This window comes from Enhydra lutris, unplaced genomic scaffold (assembly GCF_002288905.1).
Source record: "Enhydra lutris kenyoni isolate GAN:26980312 unplaced genomic scaffold, ASM228890v2 scaffoldscaffold101, whole genome shotgun sequence".
NCBI classification, from domain to species: domain Eukaryota; kingdom Metazoa; phylum Chordata; class Mammalia; order Carnivora; family Mustelidae; genus Enhydra; species Enhydra lutris.
In genome coordinates this window covers 1,131,228-1,155,454 of record NW_019154185.1, presented here as the reverse complement: position 1 = coordinate 1,155,454, position 24,227 = coordinate 1,131,228, and the positions used below count along the sequence as shown (strand labels likewise).

Sequence of the window (24,227 nt, the reverse complement as noted above, 5' to 3'; positions counted from 1 at the left end):
CTCCCACGTCCCCGAGTCCCCCAAAACAGGAATGAAGTGGAACGCCTTCAAGTCAATAAAGAACATCTACCCCAAACCCATTACTAGCATTTAAGAGAAATGGCGCAAGACGGAAGGCCAAGCATTCGCCATTAAGGTCAGGAACAAGGCAAGGTGGTCTCTCTCACCGCTCTTCCTCAATCCAATCCCGTCACTGATACCACTCAGCGTAGAGAAGAATTCAAATGGGTTATCCGGCATATGAGAACTCGAACAGCAGCAAATCACACAGACAGAGCCCTAAGAAACCCTCCTAATCCTGATATAAAGATCCCTTTCCAACTAACCTCGGGTTCCTTCCCCTCCCTTGCTGGTGCACCCAATCCTACTGCCTGTGGTGGACAATGGACAAAAAGACATCTAGTGACAACTAGTTTCTCTGGATACAAAACATCCATGGGATATACCCAGGGGACTACAACAGGAAATCTAAATATAAAGCTCAATCCTAGTTTTGGTTTATAATCAGTAGGAAGAGCCATTTCTTAATCTGCCTTAATACAAATTTAATTAGAATGCTACCTAATCTCCACATTTGATATCTATATTTACCTGGTAATAAGTAGTTTTAGAAGAAGGATTTAATGACCCTTTCGCTGAACCAGTGGCAGAAGACAGAATTTGCCTAAAATATCTGTTCTGATCATACTTGCTTCAATGCTTCCTTGGCATGGAAACTCTGCCAGGAAAATTTTAATGCCAAGTTAACAGAAAGAACCCTTAGCTCTTCCCTAAGTAACAAAAACAAAAATGAAAAAGAGAGAAAAGTCACCATGTTCCTGATGCATTGGCAGAAATTTCTCTAAGGTATAAATAACATGTTACTTTATAGGTCACCGCTGATTTTTTTTTAAAGAATTTATTTATTTATTTGACAGAGAGAGATCACAAGTAGGCAGAGAAGCAGGCAGAGAGAGGAGGAAGCAGGCTCCCTGCCAAGCAGAGACCCTGATGCGGGACTCGATCCCAGGACCCTGAGATCACGACCCGAGCTGAAGGCAGAGGCTTAACCCACCGAGCCACCCAGGCGCCCTCACCGCTGATTTTTAAGTAAAGGACTGAAAATTGTATCAGTGGCTAATTTTCTTATTTATAACGTATCTGACCCACACGGAGGAGCAAAGGCCCTTAAGAAAGCTTCTGTAGCTTATATCATGACTAATTTATTCATACATGTATTTTTCATGAAACAAAATCTTTCAGAAAAAAATACTTTTGTTCACATTAGGGTTTATTCTTCTCATGTAACAAGAAATCGAGAGGTACGCAAGCAGGACTGGGAACGACGGCTTCATAACGTCACCACCATCCAGGTTCCACCATCCTTGGTGGGAGGCTTTTACCCTCATGGTCACAAAAGCCTACGCTACCCTCAGCCTCAAGCTCACGTTGAAAGGAGTTACACATGTGCGTGCGTGACATACTCAAATATGCTATTTCTGAACTTTCTACAGTAGGAGATTGGTGGCTCCACGAGACTTCTGAAACCAGCCTCGTCCTGAACAGAGGGAAGAAGCTGCCCCCAGGGCTTTGGCCATAATTACCTCCTAGACAAAAGCTACAGCGGAATCTAAAACTTAAAATGCCACTCCCCGAGGGCATTTACCAGAGCACAAAGTGCTCTTGTCAGGCGACAGGCTCAAGGGAAGGAAACTGTGCACAGCACTCCCACAGCCCAGCAATCTGCAGGGCCAGTGTTTGCCCAGAGCTAGGGTTGGTTGCTTTTGTTTTTAAGACAACACAAAGGAATGGGCAAAGTCGCCCTAAATGAGCGGGAGGCACCCAAGGCTACCATGAATGAGTCGGTCACAATTACAGTTGATTTGAGTGACCTCAGTGTTACACGTCTGACCCAATCGTAAGTAGACAGAGATCACGGGAGTCCTTTAGTTCCATGCCTGATTCAGCTTCATCGATGACCTGCAAGGTTGTGTGGCTGCCAGGTTTAAAACTCGAAATGGACAGTTTCGTTTCTAGGAGAGATGCATTTCATCTATGAATCATTTTTTTAAAAAACTCCTTAAAGACAAACCTCCTTTCCTCAGCTTATACATCAGTATGAGCTTCGTGGAAAGAAATGAAAAAATTGACAGGTATTTTCCAGACCAAGCATGAAACAGCATGGCATCGAACTTGTGTGGCCTTTGTCCCATCCCCACCAATCACTGTGACTTGGCTTGTCCTCTCCTTTCATCAGCGCCTACCCATAGCCTTCATGTCCTTGAGCGCTCAGCTCAAAGCCCGCCTCCTCCGTGAAGCTTCTTCCGATCTCGCCACGCACAGCGCACTCCCGGTCCACTGACGATCTGCTCCGGAGTTTCCACCTCATCATCACTTTTTGTCGGTTTCAACTCTAGCCTTTCGCTCTCCCCCGGACCCTACATCTGTAAGGACAACTACCTGCTGGAAATCATCCAAACTACGACTCTCTGGCACCTCCACTCCCCACGTCCAAAGCAAGTCTTCCTCTTCGGTGCTGACCACCCACCCAACACACACACACACACACACACACACACACACACACACACACCCTCCTCATCCTCTCCTCTCTATTAATGGGAGTTCAGCACAAGTCAACCATCTCCTGACAAAGATGCGTAAGACCCCATCGCCTGGCACGTCCTGTGAGTCAGGCACCCCCTCTTCAGCTCACCACTCTCCACAGTGCCCTGCATTTAACGCTATCACCGAGCTTATCCTACTACATTCAAGGAGATCTCGCCCCCCCACACTAGACTAGGAATGCAAGGGCAAAACTCATGTCTCATTTCTCTGCCTGACAGCCCGTCGTGGCAAGGAGCGCCACATGTCCTTAAAGAGCTCACCCTCAAGCTGGACCCCCTAGACTTGGAGTTACCCTCACCTCTTCCCTTTCGCTCATAACAAGTCATCAGCGAATTTTCTTGATTGGATTTTAACAGTGTCTACTGCAGCCACCCACTTCTTCCGCTCCACTATCGCGAAAGTGGCCCATACCACTACCTGGACTGCCTCGCTCTCAGCGAGAGCCTCTGCTGGCTTCCCCACACCCTCGGTGAGTACCCTCAGCTCTTCTCCGCCATCGAGCCCCTGGAACCACACGCGATCCCCTGCCTTTCGCTGACACCCTTCTTCATGTGGCTCCGGCCAGGGCTCCACTCTCTCGACTTGCCTTCCCTCAACCCCAGTCACCCCACCACCCACCCCGTGCCCTCTGACTTCCATTCCTTAACTTACAAACGCCCTCCAGCCTTTTACCTGCAGAAGCTTCTCTGCATCCTTCAAGACCCAATTTAAGGGCTACCCCCTCTCCCGCCCCCAGGTTATTGTTAACGGAGTCATTTCTTTACTGCTCTAACAGCACCTTACCTAGACTCAGAGCTTTGCCTGTGTTACCTATCTTGTGCCATCCTGTTCCAGCTGGTTACATCCACACTTAGCTTAACCGCTAGACTGTCAGGTCCTTGGACGCAGGGTCCATGAGGACAGACCATTACAGCACCGTGGCTACCCAGTATCTGACCCTCAGTGACCAAGCCAAATATAACGTAATGACCTGCCCCACAAAATCATTCATTTCACAGAGATTTCCTGAGCCTAAACAAAACAGAACACCTCTGTCCTCATGGCACGTAATGATAAGATACAGGCAGAGAATGAGGTAAATCAGCACATGTATACCACATTAGACAGAAACGGTAAACCAAAAAGCAGAGCAGGGGACGGGAGCGGGGCCATGCGGATCAGGTTCCGTTTCCTCGGGTGACCAGGGAAAGCCCTTATGTGAAGCAGACAAGTAAGCAAAGACCTAAAGGAGGTGCGGGAACCCGTCATGCAGATCTGGGGAGAGAGTCCCGGGCAGAGGCACAGCCAGTGACACAGGTGTCCGTGTGGCTGAAGTAGAGTGAGGGGGAGAAAGGTCAGAGAGGACGGCAGAGGGGCGCCAGCAAGCCAAATCCTGGAGGACCTCGCAGAGTAGTGAGATGACCTTGGCTTCTACTCTTTTTCAGATGGGGAGCCATCACCCAAGTTCTGTTTTGAAAGAATCACTCTGGTTGCTGAGTTTACGTGAGGTCTCATTTAACTAGCAGGCTTGCTGGCCCCTGCTGTCCAGACCTATCCTTGACGGGTGGGTAAGATGCTTCTGAGGGTTACCTAGGTGCTCAGATCAGAGCCAGAGCTTGTCATGGGAGTCTTTAACTGAGCTCCAAACCAAAGAGAATCTACGAGAAACTTGAAGGGAAGGGTCCAAAGCCCAGGACCAACAGCCAGACTGTGCTACGAGGCATGTCAGTGAGGGACATGACAGTGAAGGCATGCTGGCTGTCCACTTCCCGTGTCCTCCCAACAATGCTTGGGATTCCCAGGCAAGGCAGCAAGTGCTGTGGCTTTTAATTTTGCAGATAAAGACACGGAATGAAGGAACAAAGCTAGTGCGAATCTGGAAAGTTAGAGACCCTGACCACCAGCTCACAGTAACTGAAAGCTGTAGCAAGGGGTAAGAATCAGCTGCAAGGATCATCAAAACCAAGGAAATTCCAAGCAAGGCGCGGAAAAATATTTCAGGGCTCAGGAGAAACGTCGTGATTCCCAGTAATGAAAAGTGATAAGGGGCGCCCGGCGGGCTCAGCCAGTAGAGCCTGTGACTCTTGATCTCGGGGTTGTGAGTTCAAGCCCCATGTTGGGTGCAGACATTACTCAAAAATAAAATCTTTAAAAAGTGCTAAGAAGGGGAGCCTGGGTGGCTCAGTGGGTTAAGCCTTTGCCTTCGGCTCAGGTCATGATCTCAGGGTCCTGGAATCAAGCCCCGCATCAGGCTCTCTGCTCGGCAGGGAGCCTGCTTCTCTCCCTCTCTCTTTGCCTGCCTCTCTGCCTACTTGTGATCTCTCTGTCTGTCAAATAAATAAATAAATAAATAAATAAATAAATAGGGGCGCCTGGGTGGCTCAGTGGGTTAAGCCTCTGCCTTCGGCTCAGGTCATGATCCCAGGATCCTAGGATCGAGCCCTGCATCAGGCTCTCTGCTCAGCAGGGAGCCTGCTTCCCCTTCTCTCTCTACCTGCCTCTCTGCCTACTTGTGATCTTTCTCTCTGTCAAATAAATAAATAAAATCTTTAAAAAATAAATAAATAAGTAAATAAATAAATAAATGCTAAGAAGTCTACACCTACACATGTAATTATAAATCTGTTAGTAAACATTTATTCCATTAAAAGAGATGCCCTCTCCCCGACCCCTGCCACTCTTAAATGAACACACAATACAGAAAGTATGCAAACTAAACTTTCTCTTAAATGCTTTAGGGGAAAAAAACTCCAAACAGGGGCGCCTGGGTGGCTCAGTAGTTAGGCGGCTGCCTTTGGCTCAGGTCATGATCCCAGGGTCCTGGGATGGAGCCCTGCCTCGGGCTCTGGCTCCCTGCTCAGCAGGAAGCCTGCTTCTCCTTCTCCCGCTCCCCCTGATTGTGTTGCCTCTCTCGCTGTGTCTCTCTCTGTCAAATAATAAATTCTTTAAAAAAAAAAAAAAACTCCAAACAGTGGTTATCTGGGGGAGGGTGCAAAGAAGATTCATATTATCTACATTATATATCTCTGTAATGTTTTAATTCATTTACAATGAGCCTATAATTACAGTCGTTAATAGTATTAATTTTGAGGCATTAAGAAAACAATAAAGACATCTAGGAAAGGAAAAATGCACTGAGGAGCTAACCACTCAAAGGAGCCCTTGGGTGAATATTTTGGGGAAGTAAAGAGATATAATAACGTGAATAAGTGAACACTATGTTATCTGCATTGTGTATATCTTCATGCATCAGGGGTCTTTGGTAATATAGGCAGGGCCTACTTTCTTAAATAATAAAAAAGCAAGGAGGTTACCTAAGAAAATTCTAGAAGGACTACTAAAGAATTATTAGATTGCATTCTCTGGATATTATTATGAAAAAGGATAAGCAGTTAGCAGTTCCCAACGAGTTAAGGAAAATCTTCTTCAGAATAAAAGCAGCCAGACAGCTTGCAGTCCTACTATTGTTATTTCTCGAACACATCCCGGAGGCATTTAGACTTAGGTCTGCTTAAAGAGCTTAGGGCTAAAAAAAGGAAGTTAGCACGTGGCCTCTCTTATTATTGTGTTCTACCATGGTGAGTCTTGGAGCCCCAGGAAGGACTGTGCACTGTCTTTCACAGGCTAGAATTAGTAAACAGAAGGGGACATAGTTAAGGTAGAACAGTTGTCTGAGCTTTGAATTCTTTGGCTTTTTTAGGTTTTTGCTGCCTTGATGTAATCTAAATACAACACTATTTCAACATATCTAATCACAGATTTTTCTCCCCCAGTTCTCTTCCACCCTTATTATTGGCACGCACGCGCAAGTACAAATAGTTTCTGGGAACCCAGTAAAACGACCAGCATCACAGTAGGAACATAAGAAAGTACAAGAGTCACACTCAAACAGGCTTTTAAAAGATCTACTTACCACTGGATTTAATTTCTCGGACATAATTACTAGGGAACCAGCCTGTTCTGCCATTTAATGTGCCTTCCCACCAGCCTCCTTCTTCAACTCTGGTGACATAAATGATGTCCCCTTTACAAACCGACAGCTCATCTTCATTTGTCTGCTTAAAGTTGAATCTTGCCTTTACTATCAACTGATGGCTTCCATTTTCCGTCATCTCCTAGAGAAACAAAAGCCACACCAGATTAAGCAGCCCCCTAAATGGGGCAGGGGCAAAAATTAAATGAATGGAGGCCAGTAAAGTGAAACCCCTGGTCTCCCTCAGTTTTGAGTTTTTAGCTGAGGAGTGGGATGGGGTGGGAGTGGCTGGAGGGGGGGGGGCGAGGTTAGTAAGCCCCTCCAAAGAGCATGTAACCTTCTGCATTCGTGAGAATGTGTATTTTGAAGGGGTGTCACAGCTCTCATCTCCCTCTCCCTCGCCAATTATCTGAAGGTACTTATTTAAATGAGCCGCCTCTACCCAACGCACAGACACGGTCTTACACAATTACACAGCCAAGATTAGGTACTAATCTACCCATAAAATCTGCCACCCACCTCCCCATTGCTAAGAATATCTTAAATTGGCTAAGATTTAGTCATTGGCAAACACCAAATACCCCCTCGTTACCTGAGTGGGAAGTCGTCAAGCTGTCATGGGCGCCTTCGAGAAGCTGATGAGCACAAGGGACCTTTACCCAAAACACACCCCCGGAAGTTCACAGGCAGGAGATTCTGCACACAATCTGAGAGGGTCCCAGGGCTGTGGAACCGTCGTGTTCATCGGCTCCTCAAAGGGATCGTGATCTCAAAAGGTTAAGCGCTTTGGAAGTAGTTAAAGTGCTTTGGAAGCAAGAGCTCTTGATGGCTTAGAGCAAGTGGGTGGCTTCTGACAGGGAACAAAGTCTCTAACGAACAGAAGACAGGCAGTTCCTCCCTGATAAACGCTCCCATTAAGACCAAATGCAAAGTCAACGGGGTACAGCCAATGCGGGAGCTCCACACAGGCCCCCCAGAAACGCAAAGAGAAAAACTAAAATGATGATCAGGATGATGAGAGCAAGTAAGAGACGAGGAGGTAGTTCTAGTGACTTCCATTTGCAGAGCCTTCTGCAGGAAAGGATTCACTCGGCTCGAGGAAGGGGAAGAACTCCGGGGCTTCAACTCCCGAGTTTCGGACCCTCTGGCCCACAGGCCTGAACTGGGAACCGGGTTCCAGAGTCGTTCTGGGGGCAAGGCCCCAACACAGAGGCCAGCTGTCTCACCACCGAGGCAGCTGAAACCGGGCCAGGGGATCTCATCTGACGGATCTTAGAATGAGCAAGGGGAATTGGGTTCTGCACTTACCACTGCCTTGGACTGCCTTTGCAGGCCTGGAGGTGCGCTAACCACCGCTCCCTGCGGGTTCGTCTGAGAACTATTAGCAGCACTAAGAGAAGAGGAACGTCCACATGGTCTTTCTGAGAGCTGATCTGTGAAAAGAAGAAAAGGCAAGATAAAGCGAACTGCTCCTGTCCGAAACACAGCTACAGAGCACGCCGTCTTTCCCGGGACATCATCAAAGGCTCCCGGGGCCGTCCTCCTCACGGTTGCGGCTAGGGACATGCCAAGTGCATTTCGTTCCGCACCACCCGCCCCCTCCATGCCGGCGGCCAGCTTCCTCCTGCGTAACCTTACTGGCCATCGCTGTCCAGTAGAATGAAAAACAACGACAAAGCCACATTTTCGCTTAACCCATTTCCCTACCACTGGCCCCTCTTGAACCAGTGGCAACAGTACGCCCTGTTATCCAAGGCAGAACTATATTGGGTACCAAACAGCTGTTTGTGGCTCTTATTACTTTGAAATATTTCAAACTTCTCTCTTTGTGTTTTGGCCCTTAACTGGGTGGTTCTCGTCCTGGTAGGCAGCAGTATGTATGGCGTCCGTGACCAGCCTGGGGCTGGGGGCTGGGGTCGGTGGGGTGGGAGCCCAGGAGAAGGAGAATCAGAGAGAGAACGTGTATCTGGGAGAGATGCAATCCTGACACCGAGGATCCTTCTTTAAAAAACTCAAATTCAAGAATCTTCCCTTCCTTGAAACCTCGTGAAATTCGATCAGACCAGCACTGAGCTGGATGTTTTCCGTATGCTGACAGCGTGCTAAAGAGAGTAGCTAGCTTCTTGACAAATTCAAATGAGGGTTCTTTTCCTCTCCATTTATTTTTAAAAGACATAAACTGCAAAAGTCTAGAGCCCAAACATTCCCTAGGCGACAAGCTCAGTATCCAAGTAATTTCCTTGATGTTTTAACTTTCACCTCCTTATATTTTATAAATATCTGTGGCAAGGGAAGAGACTGTAAAACCTGCTAGCAGAGTTTGGCAAAAGAACGTATAATTTGTATGGCATAATGTTAGAATTACACGATCCTCCCTGCCCAGCCCTGGGTACTTGTCGTGTGTGTTAAATATAGTTCCTTGAATTAGCTGTACTTTCTGCTACGCGCCTTGCAATGGCTCAAAAGCATTTTTTTTCCCAAATAGCAAAAGAACAACTCCAGAGAAGTATTTTTACACTTATTGCTATTATATACAGCTCTTTTCACTAAAATGGTAATTACTTGATAGCTTTGGCATTGACTACATTGTCTGCTCTTGTTCGCCAATCGTCTCACGTGGGTAAGTGGAGCCTTCCTAAATAGACATTTTCTCAAGGGCGGGGACTGTATCTTACACTTCCTTTGTGGTGCTTGGCAGTGCTGGGCACACAGCCTGTTGACTTTCCAACAGTCTGAACCCCAAGAGCCATGCTCCGGCATTAAGGGTCGGGGCTCCATCTGATGCAGGTCTGAATCCCGGCTCTGCCACTTGCTAACTGGGCTACTGCGGGCCTGATTTCCCTTATCTGTCATATGGACCTAATAATAATACCTACCCCTAGAATTGTTTCAAAGATGAGCCCACCGATGGTTCTTAGAATTGTTTTAGACCCATGGTAAGGGCTCAATGCATTTTTTTTTGTCTCAACGCATTCTAATTCTGGTGATTTCCATCCAGCTGTAGGTAAGAAGATGCTGTCTTGCAGAAGGAGTGAAGTTATACTCCAAGATATCCACGTTTTCTTTACATTCTTTAAGATTTATATTCAGTACCTCCGATGTGGTGGCTATTAAACATTTAAATAACAATAAAAAAAGGATTTTTTTCATTCACTAGGAACCTGAGGTTTCATTTCCAGTGCAAGGTTACTGATGGCTTCCTTTACATGGAGAAACACATACAAAAATCTGAGAAAAACATGTCAGTAGTGAGGGGACAGGGAAGTAACAGCTACCTTCTGTGAAGTTTATGAAAAAGAGAACTTGTCTTTTCCTTTTCCTTTTCTGTCCTGTTTCACTCAGGGGCTTATTCCACAGCTTTGAACAAAATAGCTTCTTGGTTCTTATCCTTATATGAAAGGCGTTGCAGTAACGTCTGTGAGAGGCACGTTAAAATCCTACTCCATGGACAATTAAGGCATGTGACCCCCACTGGGATTTATTTGCCAGGAGAGGAAAAATGTGCCCCGATCGAACCGTCCTGGCCACAGTTGGCTCCTAGGGGAATGAGAAGCCCGTGGATCCAAACATGTCACGCGCCACTCATAAATCACAAAGCCTGCTTACCTTCTGTTGCCTTGTTGACAGCTAAAAGTGTGCTCAGAACCTTGGAGAAGTTGACCCCTGAATAAAGGTCATCAGGATCGAATACCTATGAGAAAGGAAATTGAAACTGTCAGACACCATAAGTATTCATCTCAGCAAACCAAACTAGCAAACGGCCACTTCCTCTGGCTCTCGGGAGGCAAAAATGTACAAGCTGAGACCCAAACCTCTGTGCACCTTTGGGAGAAGTGAAAGCAGCAGCTGAGCCACCTAATGACATGTGGGAGGGCATCGGTGAGTCAGAGCGCAGCGGTGATGGGAAATGAGAGCCGAGCTAAGAAGCACAACCCACAGTACATGCGCTCATCCGACCTGAGCATGTCAATACTCAGCCCAGTTCCAGAAAACCCGAATGCATGGGTTACAGTTCATGCCTGTCACCTACACAGCGTACTGATGGTCCGCAAAGAAGGGGGCAGAACCTTTCTGACATATTTCCAAGTGCGCGGTTTAATCACCGGATTCAGTAGGACCACTGTCCACACTGCCTGTTCCTCTGCTCCCCGTCCTCCCCGCTGCCACCCACTGGGTCCCAATGGCCTGGGATCCCAACTCCATGCCACCCAAACTTTTCCAAGGCCTACTTTTGGCTCCCAGCCTCGGTGCCTGGTTTCTGCTGTTTGACTTTGCCCCTCTCAGCCCGTCTTCATGGATTTGAACCTATGCCGGCTCTTCCTGGCCTCAGGTGACTTTTTCAGATGGGACCTCTGGCCTTCCTAACAGTACTCTACTGTCAGCAACAAAACAGGAAATAAATACAGCATTTCACTTTGCCTTCATTCTGATAGGCCACTGTCCCGAGTGAAGACACCAGTCAGCTGTTGTTTTAAATACAAATTAATTGTTGATTTATAAATGTATTCAATGTATTAAAATGTATGGATAATTCTTCTAGTCTCATATACATGTATTTGAAACTAGAAGCATCCTCGAACATAGGCACAATCCATGAATTTGCGAACCAATGACGTAGATATACTTATCTATGGGAAACCCACATCCTGGATGGAAATGCACCTTCTAAAAACGTTTCATTCCAGGAGGTCTAGAAGTCTGAATCTTCTTTTCCCAGATGCAGTGATGGGAATAAAATGTGCCTCTTCGTGTGGGACAAGACTGGTAATGGGCCCATAATTCCTAATCTGTGTGTTTTCTGGGACAACGTCAAGGCAAAATTTTCTCTTCTTTGTGTCCATATTCTTCAAGACCTAAACTCTGTCTCTAGAACAAAAATATATAGCAGCCATTTTTTTTCAAATTGGGAAGGAGTATCAACCTAGATACTATATGCAAATATGAGCCTAGACAAGTCTGCCTATTCCGGGATTCATGACTGTGCTATTCATTTAATCAACGAATGTTCTGCAGTCAAAACAATACGACCGAAGAGCCCAGTCACATCTAAAAATGACACACTAGGGGCGCCTCTTGATTTGGGCTCAGGTGATGATCTCAGAATCGTGTGATTTTCTCTCTCTCTCTCTCCCTCTGCCCGTCCGCCAACTCACATGCACGCTCGCGTGCTCTCCCTCTCTCAAATCAATTGATCGATCAATCTTTGGAAAAAAACTAAAAACAAAAATGACACACTAATCTACTCAAGAGTCAAAAGTCAAATGACACTACAGTCCAATATAAACTTCAACGTTGTCCAGGAATAATTAGGCATTCTGTTTCAGGATGCCAAAGTCTGGGTGAACAAGATATGACAGACCCTGGAGAAAGAACCTAGTATCCCAGAGGATTCCAGGTTCGCTGAACTTCCCTTAGGGCCCATCGGTGGGGAAGTGTTAATGCCATGCACACCGAAATGCTAACAAAGCAAAATGTTCATTCATTTTTAGCCCGTCATTCTTAATGGGAGCACGAATATGTGTGTGCACGTGGACATGGGGAGAGTCCGAAATAAGAAGCAGAAATAAATATCAGCAGAATAAGGCAGGAGAGCGAAAGCAGTGATAAAAAACTGCCCCTTTCTTTTTCTGTTGCTCCCTCTCCAGGCTGACTGACTGCCCGTACGTGGCAACACTGGCGTTATTCACTCGCACGGGCACTTGGCTGGAATTAGGACAAATCACCTGATCAGAAAATGAAACGTACATCATCAGCAAGAGTCAGCCACTGCATCTGCTCGAGGGGCGCTGCCGCGACATACGGCGCTTCCTTTTTGGAAAAGCCCGATACACTTGACTTTACCCAGGGACACTGTTCTTCTCGCTAAAAGCACAAGGAGCTACACCAGAAGGAGCTGGAAGAGGCCTCTAGGGCGGAGTACAGAAAGCAAAGCCTAAGAGTGGTGGAAAAAGCAAATATAACCGGCAACCCCGTCCACAGTACCACACCCTTCCAAACCTCAAACTGCATGGTAGTGAACATCGTATCCCAGCTGGGAAAAAGCAGAATTGTCCAACGTGGAGTGGGCATGGGGAGAACAAGGAGAAGTAGGCTGTGGGAGAGGCCATTTGCCTTGGGCAAATCCCAACCATTTATACATACAAAATGGAGAAGCAATTCCCCATTTCTATCTGCAAAGCACTGGGGCTTGTTAAAGGAAATGCAAATTTGCATATTTACCCCGCCTGTGCTTTTTCATCTTCTGCCACTCTGTGCAAGCCTCACTAGCCTGCTTAGTATGGCAGGAAGCGGAGTCCCAGATGAGCTGAACTTTCTCTCTACCATTTGGGTCCAGAAATTAGCTGGTTAGTTTCCAGTTGGATCTGCCAAGGTCAGATGAACAGCAGGATTCCCTCCCTCCATTGACCACAACTGTGATGCAGACAAGAAAGAAAGGGTTGCCTCTCAGGCTATACTGCTAGATGCTTTTAAGGTCCCGCTCCCACAATGGGATGAGGCAGGGTTCAAGGATATCAACAACAGGGCGCCTGGGTGGCTCAGTGGGTTAAGCCTCTGCCTTCAGCTCGGGTCATGATCTCAGGATCCTGGAATCGAGCCCCACTTTGGGCTCTCTGCTCAGCGGGGAGTCTGCTTCCCCCTCTCTCTCTGCCTGCCACTCCACCTACTTGTGATCTCTCTCTGTCAAATGAGTGAATAAAATCTTAAAAAAAAAAAAAGGATATCAACAACAAACATTACTCTACTCTGGGTAAGCAGCAGCAAAGACAGAGATGAAACTTCATGAAAGATGGGTTTTGTTTTTTTTCTTTTTAAGTACTGTTAACCCTTGAACAACGCGGGTTTGAACTGCGCAGGTCCACTGACACGTGGGGTTTTTTTCAATAAACACAACACAGTACTATACATGTATTTTTCTCTTCCTTATGAGTTCTTAATAACGTTTTCTTCTCTAGCTTACTTCATTGTAAGAATGCAGTATATAATACATATAATGTGCAAAATATGAGTTAACTGTTGATGTTATCAGTGAGACTTCTGGCCAATTTACCTAAGATTACCTAAGGTCCAATTCTACATCAGCAGTTGAACTCAGACAAGACATTTTATTTTGGTTAAAGATTTTATTTAGGGCGCCTGGGTGGCTCAGTGGGTTAAAGCCTCTGCCTTCAGCTCAGGTCATGATCTCAGGGTCCTGGGATGGAGCTCCGCATCGGGCTCCCTGCTCAGCAGGGACTCTGCTTCTCCCTCTCTCTGCTCATGCTGTCCCTCTCTCTTTTTCTCACTCTTTCTCTCCTCCCCCAATAAATAAAATCTTTTTAAAAATAGAATTTTAAGAGATTTTATTTATTTGAGAGAGACAGAGAAAGTGTGTCCCTTGGAGGGGGGCGGGCAAAGGAAGAGGGAGAGAGAATCTCCAGTGGACTCTTTGCTCAGTGCAGAGCCCAACGCAGGGCTCAATCGCACAACCCTGGGATCACAACCCAAGCCAAAACCAAAAGTCGGGCGCCTAACTGACTCCACTACCCAGGCCCCCTGCAAGACATTTAATCTTTAAATGTTTCCGAACATTTTAACATTTCCGATCTCCACCATGCCGGAAGTGGGACAGGGCTGCGCTGAGCTGCCGGTTCCACCTGGCGAGGGGTCGGCCGCGTGGGGGTCCGGCCCGTGCTTCCAGGGCCACGCTAAACTGCTCCCCAGCACCCTGCTCTCACCACCTGAGATAACTGGTGGCGGCCCCGGCCACATCCGTGTTCGGGGAAGAAGCCACACCGCATACTCGTTCAGAACAGGGGGAACGTCTCTAATGTCATGGGGCTTTGGGACCATTCAGTTGACTTCCAGTTAAAATTAATTTAGGGTTTGGGGTGATCACAGTAGGCTCCATCACTCAACTGTTAGCACTGGAACGCCATGGATCTAGCCTCTGCTTCAGGCCCTTAAAAAAAAAAACAAAAAACCCAGATTTCAAATGTTTTAAGAACATTCCACATCTCCCTTGTTCCTGCTAAATAAAATCTCAAATTCACTTAGCCCGTCTTGAGTCACATTCTCCAATTCCCCCAGCTGAGCATGCTGCCGCTGTTAACCCCTGAACTTTGGAGGAAATGTCATTACACAGGGCACCAGAGCAAGCCATTCGGAGCTGCTTAGTCACACGTCACCAGGTGGCTCTGTGACCACACCAGGGATACTTCCACACAACTCCCACTGACAGCGGTCACGACGTCAGCACCGAATCATGCCTGTAGCTCAGGCGTGGCACTCCACGGCGTGGCACTCCATGAGCCACTGGCACTCACTCCCCCTCCTAGAATGCGGTGGATGGCACCTGTACTATGCCTGGTTTTAAATGATAACTTCCTATTTGATAGGGAGCACACTTAAAAGACAGCAAATCCTGCCCTCGGGTCCTCTCTTGTTTCCTTCCTACCTGCCCATTTCGGCCATTCAGGTACAAGATCGGACCTGGGTGTGGGGCTGTGATGAGAGCCGTCTCTGAAAAGAGCTCCAGCGTGAGGGTCAGGAGATTGTGATTCCAAGCCCAGATTTGTCACTGCTAAGCAGTTGTGAGCACCTTGGGAAAGTCACACCACTTTTTTTGCAGCTCTGTTTCCCGTCTGGAAAGTGAGAGGTGACAGATGTCTTTGGCCAGACCAGGCACGTTTGTTGTGTCCCCAAGGTCCAGAATCTGGTCTTCCATTGTCATGGCTCTTGAGAGTGGGCTCATTCTAACCAAGTTCACAAAAGGCCAACATATCAAGTAAATGGCCAATTTGCTAATTTCTGCTCCAAGAAACAGACCATTAATAAGATTGGATAGTCCCATCTTCTAGCCAACATTACTCTCTCCCAAGAGAGAAATCTGCATAGTAAGCCAAATCAGAACTAGAAATTTGTTGGATAGTATACAGTCAAAACAAAGTGAGTCTGGGGTATCACAAGCTAATGTAATTACTACCTGTTTATAAGCAGACTTCTTCAAAATGTCATTTTGAAAATGACCTACTGGGGTGCCTGGGTGGCTCAGTCGGTTAAGAGTCTGACTCTTGATTTCAGCCCAGGTCAGGATCTCAGGGTTGTGAGATCGAGCCCCTTGGGCTCTGTGCTGGGCGTGGAGCCTGCTTAAGATTCTCTCTCTCTCTCTCTCTCTCTTCAGTCCCTCCCCCCTTCCCTCTCTAAAAACAATTAAAATAATTAATTGATTAATTAGTGACCTATTTATAAATTCTGGCTCTATCTTGCTGCCACCATCTAGTGGCACTTGGCCTGTGATTGTGGACAGCTTTAACCAATCGATGTTCTTTTGTCCCTGGGTTTATATGCTGTCATTTTACGTAAGTAATGGGGGTTTCTAGACTGCCTGGACCTTATAGGATCCAGAGCCAGGAAGTTCAGCTCCATAGAGCTTCTGCGACAGGAGTGAAGATCTGAGAGTAACGCCTCATGTCACACCTCGTCACGACATCACCAATCCCTGTCCCTGAGGGCCACTGCAGCATCACCAATGCCTCATGGCTTCTGTTTTTCCTTGCTAGCAGTCCTTGAGAAGAAAAACACTTTCTCCACAACAGGAAGTTCTCTTCAACTGATTTTTTTTTTTAGGATTTTATTTATTTATTTGAGAGAGAGCGAGAGATCACAAGCAGTGGGGAGGAGCAGAGGGAGAGGAAGAAGCAGGCTCCCTGCCGAGCAGGGCGCCAGGACCCTGGGATCACCACCTGAGCAGAAGGCCGATGCTTAACTGACTGAGCCACCCAGACGCCTCTCTTCAATGGAGTATTATGTGTTCTGGAAAGAGCGATGAACAAGGAATGACACAGGTATCTTGGCCAGGACCGTCGCAGGATTAAAAAGAGAAAGAGACAGAATAACTGGGTTTCGATAATTTCACCAAGAGAGCAGGCATGAAGGGAAAGAAAAGATGAAATCTTCCCTGTTAAAAGGGCTTGCCAAGCCCCGGACTGGAAGCAGGGCGCCTAGAAACAGCTGCTGCTCAGCCAGACACCATTGCGGCCTGCCCCCCGCCCCCACATGCCAGTCACTAGAACCTTCCAGGGAGCCACACTGGATGCCGGTTTTGACGGGTGGGGTGGATGGGTCATTCCTTAGCTGCCAGAGCATCTGGGCGCCAGGCCTGCGGGTGTGCTCCCCAAGCTCCTCACCCCTACCCCATCAAGGAAGGGGACTTATTTCCTGGCATTCCAAACTGGAATGCAGAACCCATTTTCCTAGAGACACAGTCACGTCTGCCACTTAGTGTGTGAATTCTATAGCTCAGCCACACTTATTAACCAGACGGCTGTGGGCCAGTCGGAAATCTTAATCAGCACGTAGAACTTGGCTTCTAGGGGGAAAAGGTTTTCTGTGTTGCGAACAATAACTTACAAATCAAATTTCGGAAAAGACTCCGTTTTACACTGAAGAATGCCTGGTCCCAGATTCATGTCCACATCCGTTATACTTTCTCCTTCTCCTTTCAAGTTGAAGGATGAACAATTACCCTAGCCACTCCAAGCACTATTTTATTTTTTTTTTAAAGATTTTATTTATCTATTTGACAGAGATCACAAGTAGAGAGGCAGGCAGAGAGAGGAGGAAGCAGGCTCCCTGCTGAGCAGAGAGCCTGATGCGGGGCTCAATCCCAGGCTGGGATCATGACCTGAGCCGAAGGCAGAGGCTTTCACCCACTGAGCCACTCAGGCACCCCTCCAAGCACTATTTAATCTAGAACTGCGCAGAATTAGAGAATCAGGTGATACACAGGAAGACGGTGAGAAGAGCCTCAGAAATTTTAACAGTTGACAAGTCCCGCCTGTTTCATGGGGCCAGTTAGGAGGAGATTCCCAAGGGCAGACAGGGCTCCTGCAGCTCCGGCTTTCCCGGGGAGTCAGCCAGGGCTGGTGGCCAGGAGGCCTAGCGGAACCAACAGCTTCACTACAGAGTCCACGCACAGGGGAGACTGGTGTTACATGAACCCCCCACAAAGATCAGCGAGGGAGGAGGGCCATGAAAAGAGGAACCACTGCAGGCTGCTTTCTGCAGCAGCTCCTCTAGCCCGTTAATCTGCTGCCTTCCAGAAGGTTCCGCCTTGCCTTACCCTCCGGCTTCTTTCTTCGGAACTGCCCCAGTCTCTCAGTCTGTAGAGATGCCGGACACTCAAGCCTTCAGCCACCTACCAAGGTCACGTTCTCTATTCATTCTGTGGATGTTAAGATTAGCTCTGGATTTCCAACGAGAAGGCGGACCCTTGGAAGCCCAAACTGTACCCCACAGAGCAAGACCAATGTCCGATGTATGAGAGACTCGAGAAACAGTCATTCATTGGCTGATCAGCCAGAGGAACTTAAACACAAATCAGGCCTCAAATGCAAGGTCCGTGAAGTCAGTTCTTTGAAAACTTTCTCATTTCTGGATCCTGAGTGTCTAGAAGCAGGTGCTTAATAAGTATTTGATGACTTGAGGAAAGTTTAGAAGCTCTTGCCAGCAGATGATTAATCACAACTGAAGAAAAAGTATCGCCAAAAGGACAGTAGAGTTCAAAAGAATCAGACTAAGAAAGAAACAATCAAATTTCCACATGACTTTGCAGGAAACACCAATTAACTAACCTAACAATACGCCCAAACTCATCAGCAAAATTAAGCCGCACGACTGTGAGATGACCAAAGGTGCTTCCAACTCCAAGGCTGTGCATTTATTTCATGGAGTTATGTGCCCAATTTGGGCCAAGTCTGCAGTTGCTGGCCGTCCTGGGTCATACTGGGGCCTTTCATTCTCCTCATGAGGCTCCATAACCTCCGCACTACAGAGAAAGGAAGCGGGGAAAGAACTGTGGGATTTTACCGCTTTGCTGGAGTTGGCCATATTTTTGGAACTGTTCCATGATATATCACTTAAAGGACAAATACTATAAAGCCAAACTCACCAAAACAGGCTCTAAGTCACAGCCAGAGCACAGTGGGATGTGGCAAAACATGCCGAAGGAACTCACGAAGAAGCAAGAGGGGGTGAGAGGCAAATCGAAAGCCTACAATCTGCATGCCCCGAGTCCCTCGTACACCAGCTTAGCTGGGTAGGAAGGCTGTCTTGCCAAAGTTACAACCATTTCCTTTCTTTAGAGATCACCCTCAACAGTGTAACTGGCAAACACTTTGGCATTCCTTGCTTATGTGTATGGGTGAGTCACCTTTTCAAAAGTATGTCATTTTCAGAGATGCCCATCAATGCCCAACAGACATCGACCAATCAATGAATGAAGGTTCCTCCATCTGATCTCAAACAAGATTTACACGTAGGATGCAATCCAAACCTGGCGAGGTGGGTATTCGGGAGCTCACCAATCAGACACGTCAGGAAGGGAGGAATTTCCATGAACCTCCATGCCGTTCAGCCTAATGGAATACAGTCTTTAAGTGCCTACAAAATCCAATCCCCAGTCTTCAGGCTGGCATTCGGATTTCTTCTCAAGCCCATCATTTCTCACCATTGTCAACTTGTATGCCCCAGAAGCCACTTTCTTCACTGTGCTTCTCTCCAATATGCACACTTGTCCTTACGTAAGAGTGCCCTCAACCATCTGAATCCCAGCTGTCCTTTGGGGCCCAGATGATATCACCCCCCCACACAGGGTCTGCGCCAGACACTACACCTTGGTACGCAACAGGCTTCTTCTTCTGAACTCTGTGTTACGCTCTAGACTCCGGACCCACTAACTTGGATACCTCACCATACGCTGCCGTCCACACTGTTAAACTCCATGATTTCCCATAAACCTGCTGGCTCTTCCCACAATGGCACAGGCACAGCACCCAGATGGCGAACGAGTACCTGCTGACTATGGTGCTTTCCTTTTCACCTAAAAGTTAAACAGGTAGGGCACCTGGGTGGCTCAGTTGGTTGAGCAATTCCCTTTAGCTCAGGTCATGATCCTGGAGTCCTGGATCAAGCCCTGGATTGAGCCCCAGATGCAGTCTCGCATCAGGCTCCCTGCTCGGCGGAGAGTCCACTTCTCCCTCTGACCCTCCCCCCGTCTTGTGCTTTCTCTCTCTCTCAAATAAATAAATAAAATCTTTTAAAAAAGTTAAACAGGTATTTCTTCCACTAGAAACACCTGTCCTTCTGGCATGCCTTCCCTGGAAGCAAAGACAGAGGAAAGGTCATTTTTTGTTTGTTTGTTTTCTGGTAAAACTTGATCAGTCAGGGCTCATCTATTTTTCCATCACTTGGTAAAATTCTTCTTTGGAAGACTGTGATTGAGAGTCATGAAGAATGCAGATGAAGCATTTATCTCACCAAAAGGAGTGAAGGTACTGCCTGGGATCACTTGGGAGAATCCCAGTATCAGAGTCCTAAAGCGCAAGTGTCGCACCTTGAAAATCCAATGAAATCAATAGAGTTTGGGTAACATAAATAAGAAGTGTGGGGCGTCTGGGTGGCTCAGTCCCATTAAGCATCTGCCGTCAACTCAGGTCATGATCCCCGGGGTCCTGGGATCCAGTCCAGCATCCGGCTCCCTGCTCAGCGGGAAGCCTGCTTCTCCCTCTGCCTGCCTGCCTCTCTCAATCTCTCTCTCTGACAAATACGTAAATAAAACCTTAAAGAAAAAAAAGAAGTGAGTTGAGGGCTAGAAAGGCAGAGAAGGTCTTCCATATGACATGGGACCTAATTCACACACCATTAATCTTCCTTTCTTTCTTTTAATGAAACAGGTACTCTAGCTTGGCATAAAGAAACAGTAAATACTGTAGAATTTAGTATTTAGCTTTCTTTTTATCCTTATTTTCATTCACTGAAGAGTCATTTCTATGAATGAAAGTCAACTCTTGATAATCTATGTAGACTCTTAGATATACAAGCTATCTAAAATACATTCTTAAAAATTCATCCTGGGGCCTCGGAGTGGCTCAAGGGCTAAGCATCCAACTCTCGGTTTCAGCTCAGGTCATGATCTCGCAGTCATGGGATCGAGGCCCACGTCAAGGCTCTCCACTGAGCGTGCAGCCCGCTTGAGATTCTCTCTCTCCCCTCCAGCTCCCAAACACGCTCTCAAAAACAACAACAAGAACAAAAAGATAAGAAGTCATCCAGTCATTCTTCATTTAACAAATATTTACTGAAGACCTGGCATACGCCAGGCACCAAGAGGTAAATCTGTTGGAAGATGAGAAATAAAACAGATAGTATGTAAAATCTGGCAACTAAAGGAGTCACCCACGGGCTCACCAAAACCACTCTTTTCCACTCTGCTGTCTGTCCTGGAAGGTACTTTTGCAATCCCAAATCAAGATGTTCCCCAGTCCATAACCCACTCCCAAACACCAGCATGTCTTCAAAGAATGCAAAGTGGTCACGCTACAGCAAAGATGCCCAGTCACGCTATCACAACTCATAGGCCCCCAAAGAAGTAGTTACATTTCTTTTGGTGTTAAAATACTGCATTCTCGGGTGCCTGGGTGGCTCAGTTGGTTGGGTGACTGCCTTTGGCTCAGGTCGTGATCCTGGAGTCCCCGGATCGAGTCCCACGTCGGGCTCCCTGCTCAGCGGGGAGTCTGCTTCTCCTGCTGACCTCTCTCCTCTCATGCCCTCTCTCTCTCTCTCTCTCTCTCATGCTCTCTCTCTCTCTCTCTCTCTCTCTCATGCGCACTCTCTCTCTTTCTCTCAAATAAATAAATAAAATTTAAAAAAAATACTGCATTCTCAGTTTGCATACGTTTCTCACAAATTACTGGTAAACAGCCCCAGTCTGTGGAGACCTTGCCATGAAGAAGAGATAAACTGTAAGACAGACTGTTCCTTAGTGTTCAGGCCTGCTTCACAGGCTAAGCTCTTCATAAAAATGATGTGAAGACCCTGACACCTTAAAGATGCCTCTTAAAATAATGCCCATGCTTCCCAGAGTAGAGAAACCTGCCTGATATTGTCTAGAGTGAGACAAGCCCTTAATTTAACGGTGTCACTCACAGCTCTGCAAACCACCGCCTTCCATCTAACCTTAATTTAATCCTTTCTTTTCCCTGTTGCCCGTTTCAATCCCTTAGCTGATATATCTGATCTCTGTAATAATATTCAGGTCCCCAAGAAAGTATAAAGCTGGGATTTTACTCTATTTGTTTAAGCAGAACTTAATTAGAAAGGTAAATGTTCTGCCAGAAGTCAAGCAGAACTGATGGGTGGCTCTATGTTCCTCCGAATGAGCCATCTCTCTGAACCCAGACTCCCCTCCGTGCGGTAGGGTCCAGCCGGCCAAGGTACGACGACAAAGCCTAGAGCTAATCAGACAGATGTCTGGTATCCTAAGTCACTCTTCCAGATGACAGCAGAGGAAGTGGCAATTCACTCCTGAAATACAGAGGTGGAACACCTTCGGAATGGGGGGACATACATCCCCTCTAAAATGTTGGCAAGCAAAGGCCCTATGAAACTGACAGGTGCCCTCCCCCTTCTTCACTTGCAGTTCCAAGGCCAGACCTTGCACTTCCTTTTGGTACTAGCCCCAAAGGCATTGCCAATGGTAGGGCACACCTTCTGCTGTGCCAGCAACAACTGGTCCTTGGGGGCTGCCTCGAACGGTAACGTATGACCGGATTAGAATGGGGCTGGAGTAGGGGAGAGCTGGCCAAGACTGTGTGCTCTGGGGCTCCCAGCAACAGTCTGGATTAGAATCAACATGAAAACCCAATTAGAGGGAATGAGATTTAAAACAAGATAAGGGAGACTCCGCTGATCCAATTTTCTAACAAAATGCATGCCTTTTGTTATTATTAATATACATTCAACCCAACCCAGAAATGACATGTTTCCTTTTTAAGTATTATATACCATGTTTTTTTGTACAGAGGCAACTGACTTTGATTTTCTCCCTCCACTATGCCCAATTTGACAGACTTACTACTTATTTTCCAGGGGGCAAGGGGAGACGTTTTTTGTCGGTCGTCACCAAAATAGAAAACCATTTGTTGAATTGTGTAATTTAACTAAAACAACAAGCATCTTGCTCTGGGGTGTATTTTTAAGTTTCAAGCTATTGTAATTATAAAACGAATGTGTTTGCTTTAAAAGACACAAAAATTAAAAATAAAACAAAAAGAAGACACAAAAATTAAACTACCTCACCCAGGTAGTAAACGTGAGAAACTGAAAATATTCTTTTGTCACCTTCTAGTTTCTGCATAGACTAGAAAAGAGCAAAAAGCATTCCTGATTTTTTTGATTCCAAGAGGAACCCATCCAAACTGTTTCTATTATTAGCACACAAAATGGTAGCTAAAGAAGTTACTGTGGCTAACAACTGAATAATTCATCGTCTCTGAAGAATTCGGTTGCTTTGTCTTCTCCAGAACTGGAGCCCCACACATCTCTAGTCTTGAGTTCTTATAAAGGAAACCATATACAAATTGCTTTCAGCAGTTAAAAATTGGCCACGCAAAGCATTGAGAACAACAGCAAGACAACCAGCTGGAGACCTTAACATGAACTTTCATATCTGGTTCATACAACTCTTGAGATTATACGTAAATTGAGAGAAATTATAATTAAAGGTTCTAGTCTCTGTTCTGTGGATCTCACTGAGCCACGATATCACTGAAATTTAAACAGTCTTTAGGGAGCCCTCCAAATAAAATACATAAACAAATTAAATAGGACATATAAATAATTTTAAACACATTTCAGTACACTCTAATCTAAATTCAAGTTATTTTCTATGATGTGAGGCACTGAGAATTTCAAGTACAAAAAAAAGAAAAGAGCTTCAATTAGTGAGCGAAAGATGGTAATAATTTTGAAAGGCCTGATGCGTGCTGGTCAACACGAGAACAGAGGCCAAGGCCGCCACCACGATTCATCCAAAGTTCCCAGAAAACACTCAGCTTGGTTTTGCCTTCAGAAGAGGGGTGTCACATTGAGATACCACCTTACACCAGTTAGAATGGCCAAAATTAGCAAGACAGGAAACAACGTGTGTTGGAGAGGATATGGAGAAAGGGGAACCCTCTTACACTGTTGGTGGGAATGCAAGTTGGTGCAGCCACTTTGGAGAACAGTGTGGAGATTCCTCAAGAAATTAAAAATAGAGCTTTCCTATGACCCTGCAATTGCACTTCTGGGTATTTACCCCAAAGATACTGATGTAGTGAAAAGAAGGGCCATCTGGACCCCAGTGTTTATAGCAGCAATGGCCACGGTCGCCAAACTGTGGAAAGAACCAAGATGCCCTTCAACGGGCAAATGGATAAGGAAGATGTGGTCCATATACACTATGGAGTACGATGCCTCCATCAGAAAGGATGAATACCCAACTTTTGTAGCAACATGGACGGGACTGGAAGAGATTATGCTGAGTGAAATAAGTCAAGCAGAGAGAGTCAATTATCATATGGTTTCACTTATTTGTGGAGCATAACAAATAGCATGGAGGACAAGGGGAGATGGAGAGGGGAAGGGAGTTGAGGGAAATTGGAAGGGGAGGTGAACCATGAGAGACTATGGACTCTGAAAAACAATCTGAGGGTTTTGAAAGGGCGGGGGGTAGGAGGTTGTGGGAACCAGGTGGTGGGTATTAGAGAGGGTACGGATTGCATGGAGCACTGGGTGTGGTGCAAAAACAATGAATACTGTTACGCTGAAAAGAAATAAAAAATTAAAAAAAAAGAAGAGGGGTGTCAAG

General features: G+C 46.4%; 1 protein-coding gene across 2 annotated transcripts in view; it reads right to left on the bottom strand.

The window, feature by feature from the left end:
* LOC111139338 (Rac/Cdc42 guanine nucleotide exchange factor 6) overlaps window positions 1-24,227 on the bottom strand; it is a 100,673-nt gene that overhangs the window by 57,719 nt on the left and 18,727 nt on the right. For both annotated transcript variants that reach the window (XM_022491605.1, XM_022491606.1), the window contains 3 exons: window positions 10,166-10,250; window positions 7,868-7,992; window positions 6,500-6,701 (listed from right to left, as the gene is read on the bottom strand). In XM_022491605.1, the coding sequence (XP_022347313.1) occupies window positions 6,500-6,701; window positions 7,868-7,992; window positions 10,166-10,250 (412 nt within the window). The remainder of the gene's footprint in view (window positions 1-6,499; window positions 6,702-7,867; window positions 7,993-10,165; window positions 10,251-24,227) is intronic.